This window comes from Macrosteles quadrilineatus, unplaced genomic scaffold, assembly GCF_028750875.1.
Source record: "Macrosteles quadrilineatus isolate MER2022 unplaced genomic scaffold, UCM_ALF_1.0 Scaffold_3__2_contigs__length_128488019, whole genome shotgun sequence".
NCBI lineage: Eukaryota > Metazoa > Arthropoda > Insecta > Hemiptera > Cicadellidae > Macrosteles > Macrosteles quadrilineatus.
This window is the reverse complement of record NW_026542596.1, coordinates 68759635-68780218: the sequence shown is the minus strand read 5'-3', so window position 1 is coordinate 68780218 and position 20584 is coordinate 68759635. Positions and strand designations below refer to the sequence as shown.

Sequence of the window (20584 nt, the reverse complement as noted above, 5' to 3'; positions counted from 1 at the left end):
TATCCCTCCACCATGTGATATATTTCCCTAATTGTTTTGTTAGCAGATTGAAGACTCAATTAAAGGCAGAAATCAGTGACATCCTGGGACCTCCCTTTCTTGCTCTAATGAGGTTTGTTTAAAGTGTAATTTTATGCTTTTACACGGTATATTTCATCATTAAACCTATTTCTAATGAATGCTTTCAAATTGTATTGCTTTACTACTTTTTATTGTATTGTGGTAACTTATGAGAGCAAGGAGGTTTTTTGTAAGGAGGTATGGTAGCCCTGGAAAGGTTGTAGTTCTGGCACCACAAATTATATAAATCATTAACTCTATGAGTACAATTGTTTGAAATTATTTTTCTACATTTTTTGTAGACAGAATAACCCAGATTTAAAACCATATTCATTCAACGTTTTTTTTAAATTTTAATTTCTGCAAATGCATTAGCAAATTTTGTTAAATATAATTTCCCACCTGTTGCATGATATCGTCCACAGAGAACATGCTCTGGAAGAGAGACACTCTCTGACAAGCTCTGATGTTAGTGTTGAGAACTCCTCTCTCTGAGTAGAACATGTCAATCAGCTGCGATAACTTGAGCCTCCCTCCTCCTCCTACCAGGCTGTTCCAAGACTGAGCATTGACACCCAACATCAAACCTGCAACCGAGTTTACGATGCTAATTGAAACAGTCCAAGAAGTTAAAATGGTGCTTTTACTTCCTAAATAAAAGGCGTGTATGCTGTTTGTCATCAATAAACACACATCGACAAAATGACGTTGATTTTTAAAAACAGAGGAAATGAAAGCTAGGCCAACTACTTTAATTCACTAGACAAACTAACTCAGGTTGCACAGCAGACATAATGCTATTCAGAGTAGTTCTTAATGTTAATGTTATGAGTCGGTGTGTGTGTTTATTAATGAAGATGTATGTTGGACTAGATCGACTAATTTGATGTTTAATTTTACAATGAGTCTTATGACAGAAGAGTATTAGCATAGACAAAAATAATTAAATATGGACTGTCAGCCGTGCTGTGGTTACCATAGGTTCTGGTGCTCACCGCCAGGAGCGCCATGTAGTTAAGTGGCGTGTACGCCGTAACTAAATGGCGCTCCCAGCGGTTTGCGCCAGAACCTATGGTAACCACAACACAGCTGACGGTCTATATTTAATTCTTTTGTCTATGGTAGTAGTTGTCGGAACACTTCATAAGAGGACGGACGAGGTTCATAACATGTTATATATTTGAAAATAAAGCTATCCTGAAAGTCAAAACCATAGTTCAACAAAAAATTTAGATGACTTTGATACTCGTGTTTAACATCTTTATTGTAAAAATATCTAAAGCCTCTACAGAATAGGTGTCTGTAGGTGTGTAGGTAGGAGTCTAAGAATGTTGTATGTTTACCGTCAACAGCGCCGCGTATGTCAGTGTCTGTGAGAGCGTCCTTGTTGTCTTCTTGTAGGAAGTAATATCTCGGCAACACTGAGTCGTTCCAACCTCCGTTGAGACCAATCCTCATCTGACTAGAGCTGAGTGGTCCTTGCAACAATGCCACCTCTCCTATCTCACCTGTCAATCATTATCATAAACATTACTTTGAGACGGTGGCGCACATCTGAATGCAAGCTGAGTGTAAAATGAGTTGACCAGTGTAGCTTTGTAACTCACTACGATCAGCTGTTTCCTTAGCCAGGATGAACACTTAACATTTAAGTCTCTTTACTCACCTGATAATGTGGCTGCCCAGATGTTACTGATGTTTGGATTGTTGTCAGAAACTCCGTAGAGTCGGGGAAACTTGTAGTTTGTGCCTCGAAGAGAATTGGCTTTAGCCACAAGGATCAAGTTCCTACGACTAACAGACTGTGATTGAAGTCCAGCTGCGATTCCTCCCACTATCAACCCAAACTTGACTGCTCCGAACCTTAAAACAGTGCAATTACAGGGTAAAGATTATGAACTTAGACTTATAATTTAAATTAATTTTTTAACTTAGACTAAACTCCGATAAGTCTGTTTTCATGCAATTCCTAACTCTCAATAAGATCCCTGAATCCGTCTCGTTGAATAAGTTCGAGATAGAAGAGTGCTCTGTTGTGAAATTTTTAGGTCTAACTGTGGATAAAATGTTGTCATGGTCCAATCATGTATCACAGCTTTGTTGCAAGTTGAACCGCATCTGCCATGCACTTAGGACGTTGCAACCTCTTCTTGACTGGGAAATGTTAGTTGCAGTCTACTATGGTTGTTTTTTCTCAGTCATGACTTATGGTATTGAAGTCTGGGGTGGTTCTTCCCATGGTTATAAGGTCTTTACCGTACAAAAAAGGGCAGTGCGTATCCTCAATTGCTTACCACCACTCCATTCATGCAGAGGAGTCTTCCGGAAGAACAACATTTTAACTTTGCCTTCTATATTCATCTACAGAGCAATAATGTCTGCAGTAAATCATCTGAAGGATATTCCATCGGTTGGTCAATTTCATAGATACCCCACTAGGCATTGAGGAGATCTTCGTACTCCATGTTATCGTCTGACCCTTTCTGAAAGGAATGCAAATTTTTCGGGCCCATTTTTCTTTAATATAGGCTTCCTGAAGAAGTAAAGCAGTGCAGTTCAAGGTTGGGTTCTAATGGTTTTGGGAAACTACTGAAAAATTATTTGGTGGAAGGTGAGTTTTACAGTACCGAAGAATTCCTGTCTGCCTGATCTCATTCAACATGGAATTTTTATTTGACTTATTTGTTTAAATCTTTAGAATAAAATAGATTTAACTAATTATTTTTCGTTTTGATTTAAATGCTACTAGACCATATAATGTATTTGACGATTGAGATGTACATTGTATAATTTGTACCCAATTCATGAATAAAACATGTCTATGTCTATGTCTATGTCTAACTTACTGTGGCTTATTGAAAGCCATCAAGTATCTTTTAATTACTAATAACAATGACATTTGCAGATTTTATGCAGATTATGATACCATTCAACTCAAAGCACAACGAAAATACTTTTAATCAGAGCATAGACTAACCAACACAACGGACTTCTCATCCCATTGTAAAATTTGAAACTTGTTTTTCATGTCTAGTTAATGTTGGTAACAATGGGCACTATAGTGTTGACGAAATTTAGTTTCTACTGTATTATAGTACGGTTAATTTCATGATTTGTGCATTAATTTTTGGTTATACTGTATAATTAGAGGACGAGTTATTGTTTATGATTAGGATAGTTTTGTATATAACATGGTTTTATATATAACTGAAATAACACAAAACAAATTGTAAATAAAAACACGATCCTATTGGCACCGGAGGGAACTAACAATATAATATTTTCTTCAGCTGATCCATAAGGATGACAAATCTACTAAGAGATTATGTTTATAATCTATGATCAGAGGCTATTGGAGGTAAGGGGTTAGTCTCCTTCTCACTTTATAATTAATGTTTTATTTATTCATAATTCAACCCCATGACTTTCGGTTGTTTTTCCCTACTACTAATGTGAATTGTCTAATGGCCACTTCTTTCAACAAAGCTAAGCTAAGACAATGGCAAAGGTGATCATCTAAGATATATAACACAAATTTAATTTTAATCTATACTTATTTAATACGCAAGCAGTTTTTTTGTGACAATTACTCCTCCGAAACTACTGAACCGATTGACATGTTTTTGGTGTCATTGGAAAGAGCATAACGTGAAGTTGTGAAGTTGTTTCTTTTTAGGGAAATAATTATAGAGTGAGGCCCTGGGGCCCTTTAAAGTTTCGTATTTCTCCATAAGATTAACATGGGGAAAAAATTGTTATGAAACTCCAACTGATGTCAGAAATTAAAAGTGAGAAGAAGAACATATGTTAAATGTAAACCGTCAATAAGTTTGCTAATTTAACAGTTTGCTACAAACATTTACTGACTTATAACACTAAAAAACAAGATCAGCTTTTGAAATATGATAAGATATTTGCAAAAAATTTTGATTGTATCGATCTGTTATGTACATCTTGAGTATTTTCATAATCTTTGAGTCGAATATTTTAAAGTCATCAGAAATTATTTCTGTTATTTGTTTTAACATAACGTCTGTAATACTTAGCAATTGCTCGAATTCGAGCAACCGGTACACTAGTAATACATTGTTTTATCAAACTAATACAATTTTAAACTAGGTATTTTTTTCAACTGTAACTTTTTTCACTAAACTACTGATGAGGCCAGTTAATAGACATTGTTATCAAAATGGAAAAGATTATTAATAACATTGGTACCTACAAGTTCAAAAATAAGCCCAACAGTATCAAATTCAGTCTTTTACTGAACATCATGGATCATTAGTTCATTAATAATCTAAAAATATTCCAGATTTTCATCAATCAACAAGGAAACGATCCTACAAGCAAGATCCCATAAGGATCCTATGCTATATCATTCAACAGTCAATGAAACTTTTTTCGTTTTTGTTTTTGATACCATACCTTGTCTTCACAACACCAGTTTCTAGAGGACATGAAAGCCCATTGTAGGCTCCTCCAAGCCATCTGCTGGACATCTGCTGTCTGAAACAATATAAATATAAGTGGCTGAAAAGTAACTTGCACCCCATCTTAACTTTTCAACTATTTCAGATATATGAAATCGGTTTGCGACAACCTTCTTAGTTATGAGAAGCTACAATAATGATGGCTAATTTTGAAAATTTTGCTCTTACCAGTGGGGGTGGGGGGTAGCTCAAAACTTTCAAATATGAAGTATTTTCAGACAGTTTCAGACAACAAAAAGCCAGAAGCATCAAACACAGAAACACTAATTCTACTTGAACTAAAGGCCCTAAAAGAAAAACAGAATAATATGGAGTCAAAAATGAAGAAATTAGAAGATAAAATAACAGTAGAAGATTCCCAGCACCTAATAACTGAGAAAAAGGAGACTCCTTGCAAGCCAATTAACACACCAAGACGAGTTTCATATAATAAAAACAAATTGGCAACTACTAAGAAAACCCATTTCAGTGTTTCCTTGCAAATAGCAAAAAGCAAGTTGAGGAAAGAAGCACCAGAACACCAAAGTCAACCACAACAAACACAAAATCAAAATATTAAAGAACCCAAGGCCATCAAAATTCCAAAAGGAGTTTGCTCTACTTTCAAGGGCACTATATCTCCCCCAAACAAATCAACTAAACCAAAGAACACAGGGAAACCCCCGATCACCGCCAAACTTCTTAAGCCGGGAGAGACCATTGAAGACTTCTTTTGGAAAAATATAGACCTATATAAAAAGAATATTCTGTCACACACCAAGCGACTAAACATGACCGAGATGGACTGCCTCTCTTCTCAAGGAGAACAGAAACATGAGCAGCTGCAGGAACCCAATTCAAGTCAACAATCCAATCACTCTACAGTGTCCCATACTATAACCCCTTTTTTAGAAACAAACAGCCTGAAAAAAGCAAAAGAAAAATCTGCAAATCTCCAAATAATTCTTGTGTAGCAATAATGCACCAAAATATTAGAGGACTTGCTATGAAGACGAACAGACTACACCATATTCTCAATGACACAAAACCAAGCATTCTAGTCTTGACTGAACACGGACTGAAAAAAACAGAGCTAGAAGCTACAAAAATTCCCGGCTACTCTTTAATTACTTACTTTAGTAGAGAAGAACATAAACTTGGAGGTGTTGCAATATATTCCAAGGAATCCCTTGCTGATACAGTATCAGCTATTAACATATCAACACATGCCAGGAGTTAATTTTCGAAGCAGCAATGATTCGCATGCAGGAGACAACAAAGAAAAAGGATATCTACATTCTGGGAATCTATAGACCACCAATTGAAAATGCAAGAATTGCCCTTGACCTCCTATCAGACACGCTAGAACTACAAGAAGTACACAAGAAAAACCTCATACTCATCGGTGACATAAATATCGACAGGCCCACCCAAGATTCCAAAAACACCATGCTGGAAGAAGAGTTAACCACACAAAACATCTGGAGATTTGCTCTAGAGGCCACCAGAATAACCCATGACACAGCCACTTCAATAGACTGTATATGCTCAAACATACCATATGCGTATATTACTGGACAAGTTGTGCATACTGGTCTATCTGACCACACTGCGCAGCTGTGCCTGCTGAAAACACACCAAGAAGACACTTCCCAAAGATTTGTAATGAAAAGAAGCCTAAACAACACAAACCTAAACAATCTGAAGGCTCAACTCCATCTACAAAATTGGGAACATGTTTACTCTTCACCCAATCTTGAAACCTCCTACAACAAATTTCATAATATTCTTCAAACAGCACTGGATTATACATGCCCCTTAAAGAAAACTAAAATTAGTACAAACAAAAAACATATGAAGTACTACGATCCTGAAGCAAAATACCTTAAAGAGAACTTTTTGAAAGCTCTGCAAAATTTTGAGTTAACGAAGAGAAATGAAGACAAATTAGAAATGATTAATAGAAAAAGGATATACGACATGAAACTAAGAAACCTAAAAATGTCCTCAACAGCTAGCTTCATAGAACAAGCTGACAACAAACCAAAAGCACTATGGCAAGTTATAAACAAGGAAAGGAAAGGAAAATGTGAAGAGAAAACCCTTACAGAATTAGAAATAAATGGCAAACTCACAAACAACACAAAAGAAATGGCCGAACACTTCAACACATTCTTCTCAAATATAGCAGAAAATACCCTTGACCAAAACAGAGCAATCGTTATAGACCCTGAAACAGTGCTGAATGGAGAGGAACCAGTCTGCCCAATACACCTTACCCTAACTTCAACATCCTATAAAGAAGTTAAAACGATAATAAACTCCCTAAAAGCCAAAACATCAAGTGGAATAGATGAGTTTTCCTCTAAGATGATAAAGCACTGCTCTCAAGAACTCATCTCTCCTCTGGTTTATCTTATAAATAAATCATTTAAAGAAGGCAAATTCCCATCCGCCATAAAAGTCAGTAAAATATACCCCAAACATAAAAAAGGACCAACTGAAAATGCTCAAAACTACAGGCCCATCTCTCTCATCTCCAGTTTCTCTAAAATCATAGAAAAAATTGCTCTGGCTAGATTAATGGCACATCTTAATCATAACAAACTCTTAACTGACAACCAACATGGCTTTCGGAAGAATAAATCTACATCCTCAGCTATAACAGCACTAATTGAGTACGTCCTAGACCAGATAGAAAACGAACAATATACATTTCCGCCATCTTCCTTGATTACAGTCAGGCTTTTGACTGCCTGGGCCACGACCTGATATGCAAGAAACTCGAAAGACTCGGTATAAGAAACTCTGCGCTAGAATGGTTCAAAAGCTACCTAACGGGACGTTCACAAGTCGTGGAACTGAAAAACTCATCAAATGAAGTCACAGAAAGTTTCAAATCTTCAAAAAGCAAGCTGACGAGAGGAGTTCCACAAGGCTCTGTATTAGGCCCGATTCTATTCATCTTATTGACTAATGACTTCCCCAAACAAATTGAGAGTGAAAATGATGTTGCAATCATGTATGCAGATGACACAACCATTTTGATCAAGGACAACACAGCCCAAAGCCTTTACCTTAATTCAAAATCGATCTTAACACGTAGAGTGCGGCCATTCCCGATCGGGTACGGCGCTTGGTCCCCGTACGGTGCGTCCGTACCCCATCGGGAACGCTCGGTAATGCCTTTTGTATATCTTCGTTTTTGCTCTAGCGTCGGCCGAAAGCGGACCTATACCACGTTAGCGTGTAGTATGTGACTTGCATTTTGTTGTGGTGTAGGTTGGTAGTAAATTTCCCCGTAAAATCCCCGTCTGGCAATCTCAAAAGTCTTCTTTTTGTCCCGTCTTTTTCCCTCCATTTGGCAATACAATTCCAATGGGACCGGCTACGTTCCAAGCAGTGCTGCTATCTGTGGGTGTTTAGCGAACTACGTCGACTCTCGTTGTAAAGCAGGACATCCCCTCACGTTATTTGCTATTCGTCGGACCGAAATTGGAAAGCCAATCACACGCGGCAATCGGGTTTACTCGACGCTGAGGGCTGCGCCGCACTGGGGATACGCCCGCTATTTGACGTGCCGCAGCGAACGTGTTAAATAAAGCTATCCTCTACTCAAAGAACAATGACTTAGCAATAAACCCCACAAAAACTACAACTCTGAATTTCAGTAAGAAAAAAGACATAGTCCCTCAATTAGAGGATGTAACAATAGAAAACCACACAAAATTTCTCGGTTTTATCCTTGATAACAAACTAACATGGAAAGAGCACATCAACCACTTAAGCAAAAAAATCAGTACTGGAATATATGTCGTCAGAAGAATAAACTACATAGGCGGACTCTCCAAGGCCAAAACAGCTTACTTCGCACTGGTAGAGTCGCATCTTAGATATGGCTTGACAGTGTGGGGAGGAACTTCAACAAAAAATATGAATCGAATTCTTGTCCTTCAAAAGAAAGCCATAAGAGCCCTCGCCAACCTTGTCCCACCACAGACTTGCAGACTAGCATTCGCAAACCTAGGAATCCTCACAGTGGTGTCTCTCTACATACTTGAATCTATAAAGTATGTGAATGAAATAAACCCCCCAAGAAACCGAGACCTGCACCACTACAACACCCGTCATGGCTCCAAATTTGCGATACCAGTTCACCGAACAACTCTTTGGGAGAAAAAACCTTCCTACACCGGCTGCAAGCTGAGGAACCAACTACCTGACTACCTGAGAGACCTGACTGGCAACAAGCTACACCAGGAGTTGAAGAAGTGGCTAATCGAAAGACCCTTCTACTCAATAAAGGAATTTTATGAAAATTAACATGTACAATTCACTACTGTATTGACACTATTGTAATTCTTGACGAATTAACAATAAAGAATATTGTATTGTATTGTATTGTATTGTTGATTTTGGTATGATTTTACAGGTCTTGACAAAACTAAACAATTAACATAAAGAAAATAGAAATCAAACAACTTGGCACAACATCAACAACAAAATGGCAGCTAAAATTGATTAAGACAATGGTTATTAAAAGTAATTTTTAACTTTAAATTTAATTAAAAGTTAAATTTAACTTTTAATTTTTAACTACATACAGGGTAATCTTATGAAGAAGTTACTATTTTCTTATTAATATGGTATAACACACTAGACGTTTTGAAAACTCTATCAACTTGAAATTCTACAGTTATAACAGACATGTTTAAAAAAAGCTTTTTTCTCATTTCATTCTGATTAATTAGAACATAAAGTCCAAGTAACAAAACAAAGAAATTTGAAAATAGTACCATGTAGGTACATGTGTAGGCTTAGTACCCATACATACCAAATTTCATCAAAATCCAACCACTATTGTCTGTAGCCCTGCACATATCCAGACACTCAGCTGTCACTCCACAAAAAGCTTTTTTGGGTTCTGTGTTATCAATCAAAAATATTTCCACCCAAGACGCAAACTCAAAAATGTTGACAAATAGGCTATACTTTCTCCATAAGAGACAAGAAAGTAAAAAGCTGATTTTCTCAACCGGACATCCTAATAGCTACTATGTGAGCATTATACTTTATGACATACTCTTTATGATGTCCTGCCAGTATCTCCACCTCCTCCTGGTAGGTTCTAGTGTCCCGAGGGATGCGGCTGTTCCATACGTTGGGACGGACGTAGTTTGGCCGCACGTAGTTGGTCAGCTGATTACATGTTACACTCTCGTCCCCTCTCTCATTACGATCAACTGACGAACTCAACATCAGGTGAAGGGCACACTGCAGATGTCAATAGTGTGAATGTCTATTCTCATAGTTTAACAGCTATTTTTCAGAATAACTCTCGTCTTAATACTATCTTCTGATATAAAATGCACAATACATCATCATATTAAACTACTTACAATAGCAAAAAACACAAAATATTGATAACAAGTTTGAAAGCTGCACAGGAATGACATTTAAAGCTATCTGTGAGATTGCAAACCCTCTCAATGATGTTTTTTTCTTCATATTTTCTTATTCTGTAATCATCTAAACATTTTAATACTTCTTCTTTGAAATTGTTCCTTGCCATTAGACATCGCTCTGTTACCTGATATGGACTCTAATCTCCATAAAATCCATATGAAAAAATTAAATGTGTAAATGATTTTTGCTATTACTGTTTTTTTTGTTTTATTTTTAATATTGAGTAAATGAGAGATATTTTCATTCAATGTTAAAAAATAAGTTGTGAATAACTAATAAAACTTGACACTCTAAAATAGAAGTGAAAAATACCTTTTCTTCAGTCCTTAGAGCTGTATCTGGAAAAGTATTGCCACTTGAAGGTATCAACCCATCCATAAGGATTTTGTACCGGTAAAATTGGTTTCCTGAAGGTCCATAAGGTACAACATAAGGGGATGGTGCAATGTCCGGATTCCTCTCAATACCATCGAGGCGATAACTGGAAATGTGTAAAAGTTACAATAAAATTTACTAACATATTTAGAAAGATTATAGGCATATTATTTCTTTATTTTTGTAGAAATAGTAAAATATTATTAGTGTCATAACCTCCTCCAGTATGAACATTTAGGTCATACAGTAACTGGCTGGGTAGCTGAGGTACTCGCCGAATGATCAAAAGGACGCCGTTTTGATCCTGAGAAAAGTCAGTAGCTTTTTGAAACTTCAAAACTGGACCCAAAACTGTCTTTGACCATTGGGCTTTAAATAAATGATCTTGGCTAATGAAAGAGCTGATCTTATAGTCATAGTAGTAAAGCTACAGATCATCATCACACTTCATACTTCACTAATATTTGGGTTAAAATACGCACCTAGTTGGTCCGGACTATATAAACACTATAGTCAATGGTGGCGTCCACATCTCAATTGGTAGTAGGGTGACAAAATGGTATGAGAGTAGATAAATATATAAGGTTTTCAATATTGTTATTGATGAATTAAATTGTTATAGATTTTACTCCCTTGTCTTGTAGTAACTCTCCTTTTCATATCTTACTATTACTCCTTATCATACACCGAGTTACTACTTAAAGATATTGATAGTCATACAGTTCTCATTGCTTTGAAAATTTGATTAGATAAAGTTTAAAAAAAAGTATTGAAATTAAATTACTGTATGTAAAGTAGTCCACTGATCTGTTTATTGACTAAAATAAACCAAAATGATGTGGTTTTAAGTTTGAAAATAATAAAAAAACCAAAGATCAACATTGAATTATTACATCAATTTTTGTACCAGTAATGTTTCATTTTCCAATTAAACCTTTAGGAAAATAAACTATATTATTTTTCTTATGTATTAATTCTTTGAGACCGTGTCATACATTTTGGTGTGTATTTAAAGCATACTAGAGGTCGTCCAGTGGTCGAAACTCGACCAAAAATATATAATGTACAGACTTCTCTATTTTCACCCAACACTGTAAATAAAACATGTGATTGGCATTTCTTCTATTTGTTTTGATTTTCTGTTTATATTTCGTTGTTATTTCGTCACCAGCATGACAACCCATAAAGCCCATGTTAATTTTATTCAAATTTCAAATTCATTTTTTGTGCTTATTTCTGAGCCTATTTTAATTTTTAAAGGGTTTCTGCACACCTACAGAAAAATATCTTTCTAACGGTATGCGTAGATTTTCCCTGCGATGCACACGAGCTGAGAAAAAAGGTTTTAAAGAAACATGCTTGCCTATTAATATATAGACGAGAGGTCGTCCAGTGGTCGAAACTCGACCAAAAATATGTAATGTACTCACTTATCTATTTTCACCCCACACTGTAAATAAAACATGTGATTGGAGTTTCCTCCATTTGTTTTGATTTTCTGTTTATATTTCGTTGTTATTTCGTAACCAGCATAGCAACGCATAAGATCCATGTTAATTTTTCAAATTTTTAAACTCATTTTTTGTGCTTATCTTTGAGCCTATTTAAATTTATAAAGGGATTCTGCACACCTACAGGAAAATAGCTTTCCAACGGTATGCGTAGATTTTCCCTACGATTCACACGAGCTGAGAAAAAAGGTTTTAAAGAAACATGCTTGCCTATTAATATATAGATAGATAGATTATAAAAATGCAGAAATATTGTAGAATGGAGTGTGATGCCTTGTGTAGCTTTGGTGCTGAATAAACTCAGCTGTTTTATGATCGAATCTCGACCATTTATTGACAGCCCGTTCAAACCATAAAAAAGACTTTTCTCAGGAATGAATTTATGGATTCTGATTACTTGAGGTTTAGCAAGCTGTTGCTGTTTCCACATTGATCTCCTCACATATCTAGTCTAGGTACCATGACACTGCCTGTTCTACCTGGTCATGATCTGTGTGGAGAGAGTCCTCATGTCCAAGAATGTCCCAGGTAGAGTCTCCAGTTTACGGATGATTGCCAGGAGAGTGTTTAGTGTCATCGGTGGGAGGTTTTCTCGTGTAAGTAACGTAGAGTTGCGGTAACAATCTACTAAACTGTCCGGAATGACAGCTTGTAGTCCACTCTGGTCTGTCTGTCCATGGGTTAACTGAGGAGCTTAAAATAAAACTTGAAGTTAAAGGATGCTTTGAAGTAAACCATTGTGCTAAATATACAATAGTTGTAATGTTCTCCACCCTTTGCAGAGCTACAGGGGGTGGTATAAGTGTAAACATACTAGTAACTAAGTTATAGTTGAATTGTATTTATGAAGTTGTCTATACGGTATTAAACATATTTTGAAATCTGGTTAACCCTCCAGTACACGCGCCGCGGACTCAGAGTAAGCACATTTGAAAAAGCGCGCCGAAATAAGTGAATCTGCGAGCGAATGACATGACGTGCCATCTACCTTCCCCCACTACCTAAGGACAATGGTGGTATTTTGACCGTCTTAGCGCCAGTTGGCCTTGAGCTACCAGAGTGTAAAGTTAGGTGGGTCATGTTTCAAGAGGATGAAGAACGAGGCCAGCGATTGACTGATTGGTTTTCAACAAGAAATTTTCAATTTAAAATAGTTTTAATTATTTTGAAATTTATCTATATTTATTCTCCTATATTTGGATTATTTGAAATTTTGATGCTATATGAACTTTATTAGGTATGTAAAAGAGCGTTCCCAGTAAGAAGTAAGATGCGGAATGCCTGTCCGCACTCGTGTACTGGTGTTACTAATAGCCGTGCGTCTACTGGAGGGTTAAGAATTATTACATGACTTTGCAAGTTTAAGTTGGTACGAGAAGTGCAGCCATGTCTGGTCTGGGGATTGCTTAAAACATAGAGTGCTACAATGTTAAACTTAACAAAATCTTATCAAATTACTCTTGATCGTAGGTCAGTTCATCTTAATTGTCACTGCTGACTTTGTCCATCTCCCCTTAGTTTTTTCATTCAAAAGTGAATGGTAAAAGTTAAAATGTTTATTGATGTGGTACAACAAGCATACCGTACCAATGTAAACCACTATCAAACCCTTTATGTACCTAACACACCAAAATTGAACCATTTACCTGAGAGTATTGCTGCAAAGAGGAGAAGACTGTAGAAGGTCATTATCAAATCTGTATTGACCAGTGATGAAAAGATTGATGACCGCTTGCTGGTACAAGATCAGGTCCTGTTTGCTCCTAAACAAGTTGTGTTATAATTTAATTTGTTAATCAATGTCAACAAGTGCTCATTGGTAATTAACTAAACTTAATTTTTGTATTTATGATCATTTTAGTGCTGAGCAGTAAGTAATTGTTTTGATAATTATTTATGATTAAATCTCAGAAAACTAACTTCTGACTCACAGTTACAAGTACAAAATAAACCTTTGGACTGCAACAATGTATAATCGTGAATATACTGAAACAACTGAAACTGTACCTGATAATCTGTAACCTTCTGAAGGGCTACCTACTAACTCCTGTGATCTTAATAACAAATTGATAACTAGTTTAATAAGCTAAAGATATAAACTTTTTTAATATCCAGAAGCAATTTACAATGAACTGGAATAGCTATTTGTGTATTAAGAGCTCAAATTACGTCATCGCTGGTTGAGAACTGTAGATTACCGCACAAAGCTTTAGCTGAGTGCAGAGTGCGGCTGTACATTTGTGCAAGTGGGAATGACTAAAGCGGAAATGAGTTAGTTTGCGTATTGTTGTCAGGTATGGCAATGTATTCATTTCCATGCAGTGGTAAGAAATACGTGGCATATTTCACTACTAGACACAAAAGTGACCCATTTCGGGACAAGAAAGTGATTTTCGAGGCAGAAAACAATCTACAGTATCGAGCCTCGAGCCTTGGAATGGAAATGTTGTGACAACTAGTGAACAATTCTTTTTCATCACAGTGCAAATAATCACCCTAGGCCTCTTTGTTTTTAACAATAAAATATTATTCCATAGTTAATTAATTATGTAACTCTTTTTAAAGCAGCATAGGTATTTTTTTTTTTATCAGCTACCCAGTGGTGGACCTTGACAAGGAGGGAGCTAAGGGGGGTAAAAGAGTGGGGCCTGGGGGTCCTCCTCCAGAAAATGTTGTAATTATGTAGCTGATTGGTGACTTTTTTTAGCCCTTTTTAACACCTAGAACTGTGTACAAAACTCGTTGTTACTGTATGTTTTATAATTAAATGTATATTTAAATATTAACAGGGTCCAGTGAGAGGGGGGGGGGGCTTTAGCCCCTGTAGCCACCTCCCCCCCTTTGGTATCATCACTGCTTGTACCTATACAAAAACGCTCCTGTTTGAGCTAAACTGGAACTTTTTTAATTTGGACGGGCTAATTATTGTTTGGGACACAAAAAATCATGAGTTAGATAGATTGGAAATTAAATATTTTTTCCTACAGTCACCCGACAAAGTTGGCTTCCTTGTACTGTTTATAGTACAGAAAGCTGCTAATTGCTGCATATTTATACTTTGCCGTACGGTTTATACTTTGCCGTACGGTTTATACTTTGCCGCACATCAGGATTCCAACGAAACAACACAAAACAGCGTGGTTCCATTATGCACGTAATCCGTGTACGCTTGGAAATAGGTTGGCAACACTTAAAGATAATTATACTATGAGCAGCTGATTGACTATTATAACTACGATTTAACCTGTCATTTCGTGTTTATAGTTTCGGTATTTCTGAACTTTCTGGACTTTTCTTTTAAACGTTTTTAAAAACTTCCTACGATCTTAATAAACAAGAAAATACCTTTAAGCATTTTTTTTAGGCGCGGAAACCACTTCAAATTACAAAAACATGCGGAACTATATTCTCAAAACGCGGAGCACATTTCTATAAAAAATAGCGGAGTAAAAATAGCGGAGTGATATGGACCGCGGGTACTACCTTCTCTAGGCCACCATTGTGTTGCCAGCTGAACCTAAAAACGTGTTGCATAGTGTTTGAAAGACTAATTATTTATATGCTTTATAGTGACTGTAGGAAAAATATAATGTGTAACACGAGTGAAAAAGGCCTTTGCTGCACTCGAGATCATTCCACACTCGCCTGCGGCTCGTGCGTAAACATTGCTCTCGTGTGCAGCAAAGTGCCACTTTCACCACTAGTTACACAAATAACTATTGTAAATCTCAGACCATAAGGTGTAGTAGACTAAGGCGTAGAGTGACTCTTTTTGACCTCAGCCCAAGTTTCATAGATTTCACCTTTTGCTTTTTTGGTGAACTACCTAAATTTTTTGTCATATTGCACCAATGTCATATTGCAAACTATGTTACAAAACAAACGTACTACAAAAGCTACAATACCAAAAAGCAGCTGTTTAGTAAGTACTTCAATTAGTAAATTATGTTTGTTACACTAAATAATTGTGTTTTTGTTCATTTTGGCAGAACGGAGTTCAAGTACCTCTTTTCAGAAAATTACAAATATTTACATCAATAGTTTCTAATCACATTAAATAGGTTATACAGGGTGCGGCAGAAAGAACTCCCCTATTAGGAAAGCTAATAAAAACAAAACCAAGTAAGATATGACATTTTTATTGCTATTAACCAAAAACACACATTATGCCATTTTAAAAAATATAAAATTATAGTGCTTTAAATAAAATGTCGTTTTAATAATCGATAATTTAAAATTATCGTGTTTTAAATAAAATGTCATTTAAATGGCGGCCTCCAGTGTTAACACATTGGTTCAAACGTTCCCGGTAGTTGTCCATTGCCTTTCGGGTCATGTCGGGTGAGATGGCTGCAACTTCATGCCTTATTCTTTCCTTGAGGGCTTCCAAACTTTGAGGGCGGAACGTTTGAACCAATGTGTTAACACTGGAGGCCGCCATTTAAATTACATTTTATTTAAAACACGATAATTTTAAATTATCGATTATTAAAACGACATTTTATTTAAAGCACTATAATTTTATATTTTTTAAAATGGCATAATGTGTGTTTTTGGTTAATAGCAATAAAAATGTCATATCTTACTTGGTTTTGTTTTTATTAGCTTTCCTAATAGGGGAGTTCTTTCTGCCGCACCCTTTAGTTCCGGCACTTCATTTTTTTACAAATCGAGCACTGCATTTTACTATTGATATGTAGAACTATTGAAAGGAATGCAACAATAAGCTACAACGGATTAAAACAATCGATAAGGTAAAACACGTTTTACTACCTAGGGAGGAAAAGAGGTACCTACAGTACTTAAGTTCCTCAACGCATGTATTAAAAAACAACAAATTGTTTTTGTTTCGATTTGGTTCATCCAAGCAGATCAATAAATGGCAGGTGCTATCTCACAGTGTACCTATATCAAACATAGATAACACTCCCATCCAAGAGTAATGGTGGGTTAAGTGTTGACTCAACTTATGACCTCTATTTACCTAAGTTGTGTGTGGCGAGAGTTATAAAGTTATATTGCTAAATAATTTTTAGCTTCTAAAATATAAAGCCCCTCAAAGTTTTCCCCGTGTTTCTTATGAATAAAATATTGGAATTGGACTGTGATATCTCTAAAACAGTTTTGGTTTAGTAAAATGTCACAAACTGTCAAAATAACAGAAAGTGGTTGTTTTGTCAATTTTAGATTAAAGTTTTGTGTGAAATATATTTCATACCTACAGTACATAATAATATATTGACTATTGGATACAGAAGTAGACAGCCCATAAAAAAAATAGGATTGCTAAGGTAAGACTGCATAATATCAATTGTATACAAGCAATTCAAAGTCTAAAATGATTAGTTGAGAAATTAGCAATTTAGTATTAGATCAGTACAATCTGTCAGCGGCTCACATCAACTATGACAATTTTGATTTTAAAACTAGCAACAACTTTAACATGGGGATGGAATGTCTTGCAGTTTGGTTATGTTATGATTAACATTTCAGAAAGAAATATTATATATACAGTATATATTTATATGTATTTGATTTTTTTTAGCCAATTGGGGAATAGAAAACTCTTTCTTTAACGTTGGTTGTGTCAGTTTCATTCGTATGTAGTACTACTTGTTAGTAAAGACTTTTATCTTTATCAGTAGTAAGATTATAAAAAATTGTATCATACCTGTAAACAATGTCTGAATACGCACCACTCTTATTTTCAGTTTTGGCAGTATGAAATCTCTTAATAGAAACACAAATCACTTTTTAGCACTCCAAACCCTTACTAAACATAATTGTAAACTTTTACTTCAGTTAAACTACAATAACCACCGGATGTATCAAAATATAGGGAAAACGGCTAAACAGTAAAACTATGTGTTAAGTTCGACATGACTCTGAGTTTAACAATGAAGAGACATGAGTGAATGTGTTTTGAAGAGAAGTGGAAGGGAGAGGTGTGCCCCATACAAAACAATGCTTGGCTAGTGAAGACAATAGCTGCAACTAACTGATGGTAAAACACTGCACTCAGCTAGACAAAATCCATCCTGTTGGCTTCACACTGCAATCCGAAGGCAACATTTCTCCAACTTTGATGAATGCCTCTGACGAGACTGATGAATGACTGCAGCCAGGCAACAACATAATGCAAAACAATGTGCAAAATGCAAATGTTTACGAACTGTTCAAACCTGAAATCCATCTACTCTTTAGACAAATTGTCCAAGTCCGCAGTAGGGTGTGTATTCACTTTCGTCAACAGGTGTTGGACCTTATAGTGGTGTTTGAAACCAAAGAAAAATAATGACAGAACGTGACTTATACTTGATGGGGGCAAACAAATTTTCTTTAAAAACGTTTTTGTTTACTATGAGAAAAATAATAGTCCCATAGGGGTGGTAACTGGCTCGAATAGTATCGAAAGAAGTAAAAGACCTCAAAATTGGTCTTGAGTGTGTAGTGTCAGCTGATGTTGCCTTAGCAACCATTATGATTCTTATTGTTATTGGGATTTTTGTATAGGAATGTTAAACGTAGACACTTGTAACTCTTCTATTGAAATACTTATTGTTTGGTCGTAGGATTATTTGAAATGACACGAACAACCACGACCCAAATGGTGACCCCGAAGTGATTTGTTATCTAAAGAGTGTTATTTTATTTAAAGAGTTTTATCCTTTTGTATTTCCTCTAACAACGATGTCATTGGAAGAGCTGCAAACTCAACTCGAACTTAGAACTGCGAATGAAGAACTGTATCAACGGATCTGACAACCCAGCACTTCTCAAAATATTTTGATCGACAGAGTAGCTGCCATTTTGACCTGAAAGACCAAGTCTGTGGTTCTGCCAAGTTGACACACAATTTCTTATAAGTATCTGGAATAACCAACGACGACACGTGAATAACCAAGTTTCATTACGTGATCTCGCAATATTGGACACAGGAATTGCTGCTGAGGTCAAAGACATTATAACAAACTCTCCTCAAGGCGATAAATATGGACACTTAAAGAAGAAACTGATTGAACGCCTCTCTGCATCCGAAGAGCAATGTGTGCAGCGGCTGCTGAGTGCTGAGTGCTGAGTGATGGAGATTGAAGCCTTCCCAATTTTTGAGGCATCTTAGGTCTCTTGCGTGCTCGACTCCCCTTCAGGGCAACATGCTTCGTCAAATGTGGCTAAGACGACTCCCTCCTCATTCACAAGCCATATGGAACTTGAGCATCTTAAAACTTGAACTTCTTTAATCTTGAATCCTTAGACAAACTGGCCGAACTTGTGGATAAGATCGTGGAAGTGGCTGATATTCCTTCGACACCTGGTATTTGTGCAGTCTCTTCAGGTAACGCTTCTTTATTAAACGCAATAGAATCCCTCTCTAAACAAGTTCAAGCATCCAAAAGTCTTGAGTTGAACTAACTCGATGGAGACCTTAATGTACTGTAGACAACACGTGTAGTTTATGTCTTTAAGGCAAAGAGGTGGGCTATTGTTTCTGGCCACTACAAACTCTTGGCAGTTGAAAAATGCTACAAAAAAAACTACTTGCTTTTTTATGTAAGAAAAATCTTGCTATAATATGTACCGCGTTTAGGGTATTTGTGGACCCAGGCCAAATTAACCCCAGAAACCTCCGTCCCTCACGTGAAGTGGGTGCAACTTCTCAGCAATCGCGGTGATATTGTGAAGTTCTCCGACGATTGTTGAAAGATTATTAATTTTGTAAAATATCCAATTATTAAATGGAAGTTATATAACAGATGAACAATATAATGTTGGAGGAAATGAAAGTATTTTATTCCCTCCACCATACCTCTCTGATTCTCTTCCACATTTAAGCCTCTTATCAACCATGTTTACTGAATCCTTAGTAAACCACTTACCTAATACCATTGACTATAGTCAAAGCTAATCTACACTGTTACTTACATTTCAAAATCCTCGTCTACACAAAATTGTATTAGCTAAAGTATTTTGTTTTAAAATAAAAATTGTCTCTTACCTTTGTAAGTTTGGTGCAGTTTCAGGGCTTGTCCCACGTCCCACTTACTGTACCACACCTAGACTGACAAAGTGACTTATCTCTTATCATCCCGAGATAAGATAAGGTACAGCAGATTACCTTCATGATTCACTGGTGAAGAACCAATCACCTGTTTGTTTGAACAATCAAATTATTTTATTTAATCATACTTCATTCAATGTTAATCATTTTTCATAACAATATTGTGTTATGGGGAAGCTAAAAGATTTCTAAATATATGAAGGTGACTTGACATTTGGTTTGTTAAGTTTTCTTTAATATCTCATATTGTTATTCTCATAGAAGTAGTGTAAATTTTTATAGGATTACAAGTGCTGTATTTTACAGATTCCTGGAATTTGTATTATTCATATTCATATAAGCAAATTTCCCGTTGACTGTTAACAAAAGTTCCGTAATTTTTTACATCAAAAAAAATTTTTCAACCCCTCTAACAGGGTAGGGGGTAGGGGGAGACTTATTTTTTTCAAATAACAACCCCTATTGAGTGACCCCTCATTTTGAAGGATTTGTCAAAAGAAACACAATGACGCAAACCCGAGGTGGATATCTCACCCCTAGCCAAAATGGCAGGTATTCCAAGATTTTATTGACTGTATGTGAAAAAGCACAAATTTCACAAATATGGAAACAAATCTGTATTTTTAAAACCGTAATAATTAGAA

General features: G+C 36.1%; 1 protein-coding gene across 1 annotated transcript in view; it reads right to left on the bottom strand.

Annotated features, from left to right (window-relative positions):
• Window positions 1-19961, bottom strand: part of LOC128989676 (uncharacterized) — a 35569-nt gene extending 15608 nt beyond the window's left edge. The window contains exons 1-9 of the mRNA XM_054411657.1: window positions 19881-19961; window positions 13528-13646; window positions 12361-12574; window positions 10308-10476; window positions 9613-9803; window positions 4486-4566; window positions 1727-1923; window positions 1404-1568; window positions 463-647 (exon numbers count right to left, since the gene is read on the bottom strand). Coding sequence (XP_054267632.1) covers window positions 463-647; window positions 1404-1568; window positions 1727-1923; window positions 4486-4566; window positions 9613-9803; window positions 10308-10476; window positions 12361-12574; window positions 13528-13570 — 1245 coding nt within the window. The 5' untranslated portion in view covers window positions 13571-13646; window positions 19881-19961. The remainder of the gene's footprint in view (window positions 1-462; window positions 648-1403; window positions 1569-1726; window positions 1924-4485; window positions 4567-9612; window positions 9804-10307; window positions 10477-12360; window positions 12575-13527; window positions 13647-19880) is intronic.
• Window positions 19962-20584: the final 623 nt, after the last annotated feature.